This window comes from Glycine soja, chromosome 10, assembly GCF_004193775.1.
Source record: "Glycine soja cultivar W05 chromosome 10, ASM419377v2, whole genome shotgun sequence".
Classification (NCBI taxonomy): domain Eukaryota; kingdom Viridiplantae; phylum Streptophyta; class Magnoliopsida; order Fabales; family Fabaceae; genus Glycine; species Glycine soja.
Genome location: NC_041011.1, coordinates 15,866,035 through 15,880,988, shown reverse-complemented (window position 1 = coordinate 15,880,988; position 14,954 = coordinate 15,866,035). Strand labels below are relative to the sequence as shown.

At 34.5% G+C, this 14,954-nt stretch overlaps 1 protein-coding gene and 1 pseudogene across 1 annotated transcript; one reads left to right on the top strand and one right to left on the bottom strand.

Moving 5' to 3' along the window:
- Positions 1-1,687: 1,687 nt before the first annotated feature.
- Positions 1,688-3,428, top strand: LOC114370893 (annotated as a pseudogene).
- Positions 3,429-6,499: 3,071 nt separating this feature from the next.
- LOC114370565 (probable glycosyltransferase STELLO2) lies at positions 6,500-11,322 on the bottom strand. The gene is made up of 3 exons (XM_028327953.1): positions 9,320-11,322; positions 8,046-8,172; positions 6,500-7,280 (listed from the first exon to the last, which is right to left on the bottom strand). The coding sequence occupies exons 1-3, from the start codon at positions 10,999-11,001 to the stop codon at positions 6,810-6,812; spliced, it is 2,280 nt and encodes a 759-aa protein (XP_028183754.1). The 5' UTR covers positions 11,002-11,322; the 3' UTR covers positions 6,500-6,809.
- Positions 11,323-14,954: the final 3,632 nt, after the last annotated feature.

The window sequence follows — 14,954 nt, the reverse complement described above, 5'->3', positions numbered from 1 at the left end:
TCTGACTCAACCCCCCTCTTATCGACCTCCTTTGTTGCCTCTGAAGACAACGACGACAATGAAATCACCAACACCGAGTGGTTCTTAATTCCCCCTCTCCATGACCCATGATAAGGCTTCTATAACTCTGCCCCCATCTAGGTCATTGGTGTGCATTCATTGATGTTCCATTTTTTATTTTCTTGTAATTGTTGTATTTTTTTGTTTTGATGACTAATGCCATGAATTTGTTTGGTTTCTTTGATGTTGTTTTTCTTATTCTTATTTGTTTTCAAGTGCATAAAATGGTTTGGACTTTGGAGGATTTGAAATTTGAAAATAATTGGTTAAGCGATTTCTTGATTTTAAGTTAATAATCCTAATTCCTAAATTTGGGGTTTTGTGGTTTAAAATTTTGAATTGATCCAGATTTGGATTTATAGTGAAATTGATGAAATAAGGTTTCTCCTGTTGAATGCACATTTTTAAATTCCCAAAATTATAGTTGATCATTTTGTCATTAAGTTATATTTGTTAGTTAGGAACCATTTTGTCGTTCCATAAGAACACATTAGCTAGCACCAAATTAGGAAGAATTACATTCTTCTCAAAATACTTGTTATCTTCATAAATTTAAAAATCAATCATTAAAAAATTTACTGATATTTTAATCTAAAACATTATTGATTGATGTGAAAGGTTTGCACTCATGGATATGCCATGTCAACATCAACATGTCACATATGCACTTAATATAACTTAACAATAAACCTAAATTGTTAGTACATTTACATATTTATGAACTAAATTACTTATTTTCATAATATATGAACTCAAAATTATCAATACATGCAAAATGCAAGAACTAAAATAGATATTTACTCTTAAGGTTTTCTATTTTTTATCATATTTATGTTTTGTAAATATTAAAATAGCACATCAACAAAGTTAATGTTATATATAAATTATTTTTCACATTCATCCTCAAAAACTACTTTTCCAAACAAATATTATAATTAGTTCTTTTTATAAAATTTAATATTTTTACTTCTATCCTCGTGTTCAACAACCACATTTATTCCACTTACGATCACACCATCCGTAGTGTCTTAAACCATGTTTATGTCCTAGATTTTGACAAATATTTACTTTTTACGTATAATTTACAAATATTTTAATTTGTAACTTAAAATTTTGAAAATTATTAATATACAAAATTTTAATCCTAATAACTAAATTAATTAATTTTCTTAAAGAGTGTGAATTAGTTAAAAAAATGTTTTATATTTAAGAATAAAGATAGTACTATTATTTATTTAACCAATAGATCGTCCGAAAGATGAAAATTCAAATTTTAATTTCCAAGAGTAAAAGAAGTGCGACAAATCTATTCATCCTGAATGTGTCACTTAAGTTCTTTCAGTAACGATAACAAATAAAAGTTAATTGATGAATGAATTTTTCATACTTTTTTCACTCTTAAAACTAAATTTTAAATTTTTATTTTTCAGGACAAATTTATCAATACTATGCACATTTAAAAAAAAAATAAGTGTGTACCCATAAAAGAAAGATGAATGAAAGATTTCGACAAAAATAGCCTGTGAGGTTCTAGACGGAGAAGGCACTAATCTGCCTATTGATTTCTATTTCCTATAAATACTCTAAGCAACATCCAACCCAAGGCATTGATTGCCAAATCCGCTGCCAAAAGTTGAATAATAGCTTCTAGCAGCCACCTTTCCCAATGTCTTCGAGTGGAAAAGTCCTTCCTCACCATACCCAAGTGGTGGCGATTCTCATACCTAATCTTATCACACAACATAGAAGTCAATTATGTTGGCACTGTCACACGCATTCGCCAAAACTTTGAGACCAAAAGACCATTTCCAACATTCATTTCCATGCCTTTGAAGTTCCACCCTTTGTTTCCCCTCCTCCCAACCCCAATAATGAAGAAACCGATTTCCCATCCCATCTAGTTCCCTCCATTTGGCCTCTTCGCATCTTCGTGAACCTGTGAGGAACCTTCTTCAATCCCTTTCATCTCAAGCCAAAAGGGTCATTATCATCCATGATTCTGTAATGGCATCAGCGGCACAAGATGCCACAAACATGCCAAATGTTGAGAACTACACTTTTCGCAGCACATGTGCCTTTACCACCTCCGTTTATTTTTGGGAGCTAATGGGAAGGCCCTTGGTTGAAAGCTTGTGTGTCCCTGAAATTCCTTCTCTGGAAGGATGCTCCACAACCCAATTCATGGATTTCCTGATTGCACAAAGTAATTTCCTCAAATTCAATGATGGCAACATCTACAACACAATCAGGGAAATCGAAGGTGCTTACATTGACTTCATGGATCGCATCAGTGGTGACGAAAACTTGGGCACTGGGGTCATTCAACACTTCAACCATTGAGAAGCTATGAAGCACGGACACTTCAGCCCTTTGTCGTGTTCGGTGTCCGGCACGCGTCCGTGTCAGTGTCCGACACGCGTCCGTGTCAGCGTCCGACACCGACACAACACCCGTATTACGTTCTATATTTTGGACATTACAGGTGTCCACGTGTCCGTATCCGTGTCGTGTCCGGTGTCCGTGTCGGTGTCTGTGCTTCATAGTTGAGAAGAAAAACTCCAAAGGAAGGCACATATGCATGGAGTGGCTTGATAAACAAGAGCTAATTTCAGTCATATATGTGTCTTTTGGGACCACAAGTTTTAAAGAGGAACAAATTAAAGAAATTGCAACTGGGTTGGAACAAAGCAAGCAGAAATTCATCTAGGTGCTGAGAGATGCTGATAAAGGAGACATCTTCGATGGAAATGAAGCAAAATGGCATGAGCTTCCAAATGGGTTTGAGGAAAGAGTTAAAGGCATAGGGCTACTAATCAGAGACTGGGCTCCCCAATTGGAAATTCTGAACCACACTTCAACAGGGGATTTTATGAGTCATTGTAGATAGAATTCTTGCTTAGAGAGCATAACCACGGGGGTGCAACAGCAGCATGGCCTATGCACTCTGACCAGCCAAGAAAATCAGTTTTGATCACAGAGGTCCTCAAGGTTGGTTCGCTTGTGAAGGATTGGGCACAAAGGAATGCATTAGTTAGTGCTTCAGTAGGTGAGAATGCAGTGAGAAGGTTGATGGAAACAAAGGAAAGTTATGAAATGCGAGAGAGAGCAGTGAGGCTTAAAATTGCCATCCATAGGTCCATGGATGAAGGTGGGGTTTCTTGCATGGAAATTGATTGTTTCATGGCTCATATCACTAAATAGCTTTATCAAGTGATATTAGTGTGGTTCCTTGTTGAATATGACAGAATTTAACAGTTCATGGAGTTAATGCAAAATAGGTTTGGCAAGTAAATACACACATATTTTTGTTTCTCGAGACATTATCTTGCGAAGTTTCTGGGATCAATATGCTAAGCCATTTTGCAGAATTCTTATCTTTGTATTTTAGAACAATCCTACTTTGGTGTCAATAATTGTTTATAGACATGCAAATTAAAGTTTTGAATTAATACATATAATCAAAGACTTCAAACAATATTGAAGATATATACACTATTTCTATTCTGTTAGATTCTCCTTGTTCTTACTATTTTTCACTATATTATGTTTTTTGTTTCTTATCAGTTCTACAGCTTCTCTTAATATGTCTATAATGCATACAGGTATATTGTTTTTCGTGCTCAAAATTGTGTGTCTATGCCCTATTATAGTTTCCGGGAAAGCAATTAATATTGTTATATTGTTCATGAGATAAGATTGTAAAACCAGGTGTGCTTCTTCGTTCTTGATTGAAGCCCGCAGGGGTCATGCGTAAGGGAAGCAATAAGTCCCAAGAGGTGAAATTATTATTATTATAATATAAATGTAAGAAGAATATCCGGTATTTCAGTAGAATAAGTTATATTTTTGTATATATGATATTATATTTATATTAATATTATTTAAAGTATATATTATATAATATATTGTAATTTTATATTTTTCTAATTTTATTTGTTTATTGATATAATTGATATTTTTCTATGATGCCAACAACTTAAGTTTGATTTAGTCTTCTCAAGTATCTTATATGGTGCTCGACGGGGCACGCAGTGTCGCTAGCCATTCTGGTCAACTGCGGTACTTGCATACTCGTCTGAGCCGGTCACCAACTTGAACCATCGGCTCTGATATCAATTGTTGGGGAGATTCGAGGGGGTACACCTGTTATATGGTGCTCAACCTTTTCACTTTTACCCGATGTAGGACTTCATCTCAAACTTGTAACCGAACACCTCGTACCTGCATTTGTAATATGAGAGGAGTGGTTGATTTTCAAAAGATACGTTTTGCTCTAGGGACTTTTCCTTCATATTATTTAATTTAATACAAAAATATAATTAATGTATACAATTTAATTATTTAGTAAATGATATATTTTATATTCTTCAATTCATATAATTAAATTCTAATAAATTTCACGTTAAATAAGTAAATAAAAAAGTATGTAAAATAATTATAGTTATAAATTGAATATAGCTATCAATCTGAACAGATCTCATTCATAAGCTACAATTGTGATGGGGTGTACATCTACTACTCAATTATTTCATGAAGACAAATAGTGTCTAATACAAACAATTTTATACACAATATATTCTCTTGACTATCGTTCACAATGTCAGGAAAAAAAATCACATAGTTAAATTAACATGAAGACAAATATTGTTTAATAAATACAATCTTACATACAATATAAGGTATATATTGAATTGGTGTGTATCAATTACAAGTAAATCTTGACTATTGTTTAAGAGAAAGGTCAGAAAAAAATTACATAGTTGAATCAACATCATTACCCATGTGATTAGAATGATAAAAAAACCTAAAAAATGAAATCAAAGACACACATGATAATTAGAAAAATACAATAACAATAAAGAATAGAAATATTAAAAATTAGATATACATAAATTAATATCATATACAGACAAAAAAATGTACAAACAACAACCTTTTAGTTGATCAAGAAAATATCATAATTTGTGTCTAAATCAGAACCTATCTAAATTCAAATGTGATTGAAAAATCATAATGATGTAAAAGAAGAAATTATTCTGCATGGTGAAACATTGTCAATGATCTAGCCCAAAAATACAATGGTATCATCAATAAAAAATGTTAGCTATCAACAATAAAAGCTAAACAAAAGAATCCATTAACTTTCTCTTAATTTAAGAAATTTCAATGATTATGGTAAGTTGATATTTTTTTAATTTTATTTGTTTGTTGATATAATTCCACATTCAAACTCACATCCTTTGAAACTATAGTCATGGAAATAATTGATATTTTTCTATGATGCCAACAACTTAAGTTTGATTTAGTCTTCTCAATTATCTGATGTTGATGTTAGATTATATTTAGGTTGAAATAATTTTATGGACATAGAGAAAAAATAAAATCCTTTTCTGATATGGGCAAATAATTTATTTAGTCTTTGAATTATGTATTTATGGATAATAGGAGTGGATAATGATGTAGACTCCATATTACTATATCTCGATGGTCAATAATTTTATACGAGAAACTACTGAATTCAATCACTTGCACTTGTTACTGTTACTCTTCAATCTGTTGAGGTAAATCAATAGTTCAAACACTCAAAGTAGGACATTTTCTATTTTTATAGGAATTTCTGTATAAAAAACAATTGCATCTCTAATTATAGCCTCTCTGGGATGTAAACCCAAATGCCTCTAATGAAAAAATATACGTGATTAAGATATATATATATATATATATATGTGTGTGTGTGTTGTGTGTGTGTGTGTCTCTGTGTGTGTGTGTGTTGTGTGTGTGATTAAGATATATATATATGTGTGTGTGTGTGTAGCAGACTCGTATCAACAATTTTGATTGTGCTTAATCCAAGATGAAACTTCTCGAAGCAATGGGTCATCATCGTAAACCATGGGAGCGGCAATAGTTGCATTGCCCACTCTGACCAGTCAAGAAAACACAGTTTTGACCTCACTGGTGCTCAAGTTTGGTTTGGTTCTGAAGTATATTGGGCAAAGCAATGCATTGGTTAGTGCTTCATTTGTTGAGAATGCTGTGAGAAGGTTGATGGAAACAAAGGAAGCTGATGAGATGCGAGAAAGAGCAGTGAGGCTTAAAAATGCCATCCATAGGTCCCTGGATGAAGATAGAGTTTCTCGCATGGAAATGGATATTCTTTCATTGCTCATATCACTAAATAGTTTTATCAATTTATATCTGTGAGGTTCCTAGTTTAATATGGCAGAATTTAACATGAGGTTTGGCATGAAAATACAATACACACCTTTCTGTTTCTTCAGACATTATTTTGTAAAGTTTCTGGGATGAATATGTATGCTATTAAGCCTTTCTGCAGAATTATTATCTAGATGTAGGATTTTAGAACAATCCTTGAATGTCAATAATTGCATCGACATGCAAATTCCCAGGAAGCACTGTATATCAGACACGCATCAAGTTGATAACAAAAAAAGAATCTCTTAATGGAGAGCTTGAATTGCAATATTGAATACAAATACATTTTCATTTCATTTTTCACAAAAAAAAGGGGCAAAAAATTAGGAATGATACATTTTCTGTGGAACAAATCTCTACACAATAAAAGGAAGGTGAAAAGAGAAGGGTTAAAAAACCACCCAAGAAACAAAAAGACTGTGTAACACTGTTTAAGATTAAGAAGAGACCGTGTAGGAGCGCTATCTGAGTGTTACATGTTTCTTGCATCCTCTCTCGCCATGTAGTATTATCAAGAAGAAAGGGTTCTACTTTCAAACTAACTCCATAAGGAGTGGATCCCCTTCTGCCATTATTCTGATAAGCTTTATAAATTCTTGCTCACTTGATACACTCCATGGATGAACAGCAGGGACTTTTGCCGAATAAAGAGTGGTGGAATTTGCAGGAGGATTTTGCTTGTAGATCATTGTATCAAGAACGGGGTCAAAATTCTGAGGAGAATCTAGGGAGACAAAGAACATAGGAATTGCAACCTTCTGATGGATTTCTAGGTCGCCCACAAGGTTAACAAGCTCAACAAAATCACTGATAAGGCGCTGAGGAACATAGAACACCTCAGAACTGCATATTAGGAGGTTTTTATCGTTGTCGCTTGTTTCTTTGTAACTGACTTGAAAGTGCGCTGGCATCGTGCTAACAACCTTCTGTACCATTCTTGCTTGTTGTGATAACCAATCTGAGTCCTCACCATTTGTTAATATAGAAGACCAAGACTCGGATACCTGAATCCCAGTAAATGTGTAAATTGTCAGAGAAAAGAGCTATACGACCTTTTAAGAGCTATATGACCTTTTAAGAGTTAAAGCTATGCTGTAAAATATTTTCAGTGACATTGTCCTGAATGAATTTGAATATGATCTCACTAGTGTAAACAAGTGACCAACTTCACACTAACAATAAATTAAAGAGTAAATCACCATTTTAGTCCTTAAATTGTATGCGTTAGTCAATTGACTATACAAAATCCTCACTTTTAGGGCTTGACTTTATAAAAGCATTCATTTAGTTCTTTTTGACTATATAACTAAAAGTGACAATTAAATGATGCTTGGCAAAGTCAAGGACTAAATTGGCCAATGCTAACAATTTTAGACATTAAAACAACTCTAGATTATAACTACTTTTTTCTAGAAGCACTCTAGATTAAAATTAGAGGGCGAGCCCTGGTGCAGCGGTAAAGTTGTGCCTTGGTGACTTGTTGGTCATGGGTTCGAATCCGGAAACAGTCTCTTTGCATATGCAAGGGTAAGGCTGCGTACAATATCCCTCCCCCATACCTTCGCATAGCGAAGAGCCTCTGGGCAATGGGATACGAAGAAAGAAACTCTAGATTAAAATTACTCCCTTACGATAATTGTACATGCACTCCTAATAGGATAATAAGCCTTATATTATCAATTTTGGGAGGATTTTGTATGGGGGGAGAGTATCTATCATGCAAAAATAAGAGTCCATACTTTGGGCGAGAGAAAACATAACAACAATACCTTGTTAGTGATCCACAGTTTAGTTTTATCTGCTTGTAGTAAGTTCCAGTAATTAAGAATGGTATTATCCTGTACGAACAAAAATCCTTCTGCACTGCTAAATTGATCAAAAATTTTGGGCAAGTACCTGAAATCAAGAGATGGATAAAATTAAAATTATATCAAGAGGGAAAATGATAAGCAATCAGAACTTCACAACTACAGCTCTGGTTATGACTTATGAGACTATTTGTCAGGTCAGTGCACTTGTTTTACGTTAGTAGTATTAAAGATGAGGATCACACAGTAATTCAATAAATTATTCTTCATTCCTTCTCCACCTAGAATCTACCATCATATTTAACATATACATACTGTTTGGTTGGAGGAGAGAGGAACAAAGGGATTTAGATTAAAAAAAAAATCTTTGGTTCAGAAGTTTAGAGGGGAGAAAGGAAATTAGGGGGCTGAAATCCCTCCCTTCCGACTTATTCCTCTATCCAATATTGGGCAGATTTTATTTTCCCTCCCCTCTCCTCCCTTTGAACGAAACAGTTCAATATTTAACAATCAAACTTTTTTCCAAAGCCTCATATATGATTAACCAAAAAAGTTTAAAGAGATAGAAATAAATGTTTCACAGTAAAAAAACAAGTAATATTTCTAACTTTCCTCTCCTAAAATTTCCATTGCTAGTGACTTAAGCTACATAACATCTCATACAATAATACTAACCTGCCTAATGATAGAGTTTGGAACAGAATGAGGGCCAGGATCAGGATCTGGGCATTTGGGATTGTTGTTAGAGAGAGAAAATACTCTTTCTCTTAGGAGCTTATGCTCTGGACTCGTGTAAGGAGCTTAGGTTCTGGTTTTTTCCCTGACTTCTAAATTCTAATACAGTATTTCTTCATTGTTCACTCCTTGATCTCTATTACGTAAAGTGAAGGGAAGTTTCATTTTATCTGCTGTCTAACTATGATTCACATTTCACAACAACTGAACACAGTTATCCGTATGTTACTTCACCAAACAGCCAATGATCTAAAGCAATTACTTGAGATGGTTTCGTTTTATTTTATTTTTTAACAAACTTCAGTCTTCTAATGCTTCTCAATATCCATACTCTTACTGATAAAAGAGAACCATCTCAGGTAATCATGAAAGGCCAGCATTCAGTTTCAGAGTTTATTTGGATGAAATTACAAGATACCATTAATAAGTAGCATAGTAATAAAGTAACAATCATATATGACTTAATGATAGAGGGAAATGTAAAATATAACCAGACTTGCCTGTATGCGTAGTCCAAATGACCCTCCTCTACAACAAGATCTACATCCTTCTTTTCTGACAAAATAACAACAGATCTGAATATCCTCCCATAGAGCAACCTCCATTCAAGGGCAGTTCGTTCCACCGGCCCATTGCAATACATGATAAGCACTACATTTCCAAAAGTTTTCCTCCACCAGATTAAATTAGCAATCTCATAATTCACCGTTCCCGTTTCTTCAACACCAAGATGCACTGATGGCAACTTTTGTGGCACAAACTCTTTCTGATCCCCATGACCAATATTTGCCCTCGGACGTCCCAACTCCAATGACATCAACCTCGGCTGCTGATAGCCAACAGCCAACAAATCCTGCAGCCAAGCAGCTGTAAGCTTCACATCCTTCTCAGTCCAAAACCCCTCCTCCGCCATCGCAAAGCTCAAATCCAATATCTTCTCAAACAACCTATGCTTATCCGATCGCCACGAAATCAAATAATTAATCAACCTTCCTACATTCACATGAAGATCCTTCTCCTCCGAAAACGGATATGCCTCAATCCTATCATACCTATGCACAGTTGGGGGGTAAACCACAACATACCCACCAACCTCCCAAAGCAGTCTCTGCCCCCAGTAACCTCTCAACACATCGGAGGCCATCGTGCTGACCGACACCGGGAGCATCAAGGCCCAAAACGCGGGCGAATGGTACATCGTGTTAAAGGAATTCACTGGCACCATCATGCCCTGCGGCAACGCCACCTTCGGCGCGTGCTCATCGAACTGGATATCAAACGCCTCCAACCCCGACTTCCTAGTGAAATAAAACACCGAATCGACATCCGGCAGGCCGTTCGAAATCCCCTGCTGAATGAACTGCTTCCCTCCAAAAACCTGAGTGTAAAACTCCTCATGCCCAATCTCCCCCACATTCTCCAAGGGCAACCCTCTGGGCCAAACCGAACGCTGCCCAAAATGCACATAAGGGTTCACAACTGTTCGATTAGGGTTATCATGACTATACTGCAACAAAACCTCTTGCCTAGCAGCTTCCCCTACCAACTCCACATCAAAATGCTTCCCCAAATCACCATCTATCACCTCCCCTCTATCATCAGCATCAAAAATCTTCTTAGCACCGTGCTGAATCGCGAACAAATACCCCACACTCTTCCTAACAAACGAATCATATGGAAGGTAATCTACAACCCTAAACCCTAAATTGACCTGTTCCTCCAAAGACAAAAAGATCGCACCTTTGAGGGTCCAATCCGACGGCGTATTAGACCCTCCGACCGCCACCACCTGCCACCCCTTCATCTTCACGAGGCGCCGGAGCGCGTCACTCGGGTAACCCGACACCGACACCACGATCCATTTCTCCGATCGAAAGCTCGAGAACTTCGAGGTCCGGTCCGCGATCGGCGCAATCGCGGACCAGTCCACGCGCGGGTACGCGATCCTCTCGAGCTCCCGCGCCTGATTCTCGAAGCAGAGCAGCGCGGCGGTGTCGCCGGCGTTGCGGAGGAAGAACACGGCGGCGACGGTGGCGACAAGGAGCACCACTGCCACGATCCTGACGAGGTTGTCGGAGACCCACGCGGAGAAATCGAGGCTCTTCGTGGAGGCCAGTGCCGCCGTGCGCGCGTGGGGCTTCGAGTTCACTGATTTGGGAAGTGAACGCTCTTGGACCATCATTGAATAATTGAAAATCGAAATGAAACTTATTGTTTCTTCTCCAAATGTGTGTTTGGATTGACTTGAGCTGAATCGGTTTCAACTCAACAAAACCACGCTAACTTTTTTTTTTTCCTTCTTCCTCTGAACAGAAACATAGAATGTTGTAAGTTTTTTGGGGTTTCAGCAACAGGTTTGGAATTGGAGTGAAGTGTCTTTTTTTTTCTCTCTCTTGTTTAGTGTTGGGGTTGCCGACAGGTGTGTCGGTTCCTTAAGCTTGAATGCAACTGCAAGTAGTTTGGTGGAGTGGAATCTTCTTCTGGTTCAGTAGTAACATCTGCTTTCTTTTTTTTTATATTTTATTTCGTTTTATTATTTATTTTTTTATGGTGTGTAATGAGTGGTTTGGTGTTGGGATATGGATTTATTAGGTAATGCTTCACGTTCGGGTATTAATTGGAAGTTTTATTATAATGTTGTTGTTGATTTTATTATGAATTGCGATGTCAATACATTTTTCTAGAGGATATCAATAATTTCGTGGCATATTCTTTGTAATTATTTAAAATTTTGATTTTAATTTTAATGTATTATCAATTATTAATGTGAGAAAAATTATATTATCAGAAATTATAATAAATATAATTTTTAAAATATTATTATAAAAGTCTATAGATTTATTATATATAATAATTTATAATTGTACGATAGTTCAAAATATTATTATACTCTTTGTATATTAATTATTTACTCTTAAAATTTATTTAAAATATTAGTATATTGTTTGTATATGAACGCTTACTCTTAAAATTTATCATATACTGTTTGTATGTGAGTAGAAATGGTTAAATAAGTAGTGAAATATATAAATAGTATTTTTTAATTATTTTAGTTAAAAATAAAAATATGTTAACAAAATATGTGTAATATGTTGTTACACACACTAACATGATATGATTATTAGACAACTATGTTCTTTGAGCGTGTTATAAAAAAATTCAACCCTTACTCCTGTTTATATAGAACAATATCTATATTTATTAGAAGAAATTAGTTGTTTAATAGATTTCATTAGCTTGAAAAATTAGTTTCTAGATATGGGTTTCGCCTCCCCCCCCAAAAAAAATACTAATGTCTTGTTACCACATATATTGATTTATTAGGGACAGATGGAACTTTGGGGGTTTTGTTTTCTTGCTTTGGCTCTCCTTTACTTGTGTTATTAATTAATTTATTTCCGAAGTAGAGATGACTTGAGAAGGCAGTTAAACTCGATATGGTGACCACTCTTTTGATGTTTGATGGGTTTCTTTGTAAGTGAGGCCAGCGTAGTTAACAAGTCTATTTCTATTCAATCAATGCCTTGCCATCTTCGGTAAAATTTCTCTAGAAGTGGGTATGGCTCGTGACAAAAAGGAAAACCCTAGATCTGCGGTGTTTAGTTTTTTTTTTCTGTGGAAAATATCTTAATTAATTTGAAATTCGATTGAAATATTAATAAAGTCTAAGAAAAAAATTATTTCTACATAAATTCAAACTCTAATAATATCTGAAACGATTCAATTTTAATTTCAGCAAGTTAATTATTTGATTAATCACATGATTATTCAATGAGGAGGGGATTGAAATGCTATCAAAACATTCCGTTAAAAAACTGATAAAGATATTTAAAAATGTTTATTAATAACATTCCTTTTAGAAAAGAATATGAAAATGGATTCTTTTACAAACGGGGTTAGCTGGAATAAAGCCCATTAAGGAGTTGGACTTAATTCGCTTCATTTGAAAAGATGTAATCTCTATGCTTTTGTTTGTTTGAGAGAAAAGTTATCAAATTATTCCATTAAAGCTTTACTTGAAAATATGTAATCTCTAAGCTTTTGTTTGTTTGAGAGAAAAGTTATCAAATTATTCCATTAAACATTCATTTTAAAAAAATATATATTATTGGATAACATTTTTATAAGTGTGAGGCATGATTTAATGATAGAAAGGTGATAAAGATATTTAAAAAGTAGTAATAACATTTCTTGAAAAAAATTTGAAAATGAAATGTGGCAAGAGACCAATTGAATTTTGTTTATGACATGGCTAATTAATCTCAGATAAAGCCCGTTAAAGATTTGCATAATGGGAGCAGCTATTCACACCCCCAAATTTTCTATTACACCCCCACATGTGCTTTAAATTTTATTTTTCCTAAAATGTCCTTTTTGTGAAATCATGATTTCATTGACAAAATACACAATGAAATTATATTTCCGTTGTGTAATGGGAGTGCAAAAAAATAAAACACTAAATTCTTGGATTCGTCCCTCATATATAGACATCTTATTGTTGTACTAAATCAAATATAACCATTGATTGGAAAGAAACAATACCCATAAGTGCAATGGATTTTTAATTTTATGGTAATCATGTTATTGGTACGAAATATTCATCGTTTTTGTCAATGATTAATTTGCATCTAAGAATTTGGTTGACTACTTTTAGTAGGGTTCTCTTCTCCTAACCACGTTTTTCTCGTCCACACAACTCAAACTCGAGACCTTTGTTAAGAGGATTGAGTCTGATACCGCATGAACCAACGACTTATTTAAGGTTTGAATTTAACGTATTTGAATATTCTAACACTATTAACTATATTTAATAGTTATTCTTTTTTTTACATGTATCCTCTTTTGAGAATGCTCTTATTTGAAGTAGGATTGGACATTAAAATTTGAATTATAAGGTTGGTTTGATGGTTGAGAAAGATTTTAAGCGTTGAAAGGACAAGAGGTTGTGGATTCGAATCCTCTACTGGTATTCTAACAAAAACTTAACAACTAATGTTGGTTGTTAAAAAATGATTAGATGTTTGGACATGTGGTCTCAATAACTTAAGAGGGGGGTGAATTAAGTTTCAAAATTTTTCACTAATAAACTTTTAACCCCCTTGTAAATGATAGCCTCAGAATGTAGAAGAAGAAATAACAATCAATTTAATAATGTTCTTTAAAACATGCAAGACAAAATTGATTGTAATAACATAAATGAGATAAGGGAAGAGAGAAATGCAAACTCAATTTATACTAGTTCGGCCACTTCCCATGCCTATGTCTAGTCCTTAAGCAACACACGTGAGATTTTTCACTATCTTTGTAAAACTTCATTTTACAATTTCTGAACACCCAAGGAATCCATTTCCCTTATGTTCAGGAAACTCACAATTCAAGAGACAACCAGTCTCTTGATTACAATTGACTTTCTGAGAAGAACAAAAAGATTTCTCTCCTTTAGAGTAGATAATACAATTTGAAGTTCCTGGATGAATTCTCAATAGATTTGCAAATGTTTGCCCAAGAGTCGTTGAGAGAGCATTTGACAATGAAGTTCTCTTGGAATATCTCTCTCTTGCTTTTTGAAAAACACACACATATATAGGCCCTTCATGCCTTTTCAAAATGGTTTGAAGAGATATGTCTTTTCAAAAAGCTTTTTTCTGAATTATTTTCACTGGTAATCGATTACACAGTTGTATTTTGAAGGGTTATGACTTTTGAATTTAAAATTCAAGAGTTTCGTTACTGGTAATCGATTGCAAACATCTAGTAATCGATTACAGGTTCAAAATTCAAATTCAATAACCCTTTTTAAAAGTTATTTTTCAAAATTGTCTTCTGGTAATTGATTACACTACCTGGTAATCGATTACCAGAGCCTTGGATGTCTTGGAAACACTTTGTTTTAAGGCAAGACTTGATCTTGAGTTAATCTTAAAACAAGGCTTTGTTTGTTGAAGCAATCTTGTTTAATTCTTCTTTGACATCATCAAAATCATGTATTCATACATTCATATTAAATACTAAATAAAAACACCTATTCTAACATAAATTCAAACCTTAATTGGTTATGTTGTGAGGGATTAATCACTTTTACTAGACTCAGTCCTTGCTAATCTAAAATTATTCTACTAAACAAGTCACATGGTA

What these genes read in the sequence shown, in the direction of transcription:
- LOC114370565 (XM_028327953.1), bottom strand. Translation starts at nt 11,001, where the DNA reads ATGATGGTCCAAGAGCGTTCACTTCCCAAATCAGTGAACTCGAAGCCC. An exon ending in CATTTGGACTACGCATACAG is followed by an intron (nt 8,173 to 9,319) that starts GCAAGTCTGGTT and finishes TCTTGATTTCAG; the next exon opens with GTACTTGCCCAAAATTTTTG. An exon ending in AACTGTGGATCACTAACAAG is followed by an intron (nt 7,281 to 8,045) that starts GTATTGTTGTTA and finishes ACTGGGATTCAG; the next exon opens with GTATCCGAGTCTTGGTCTTC.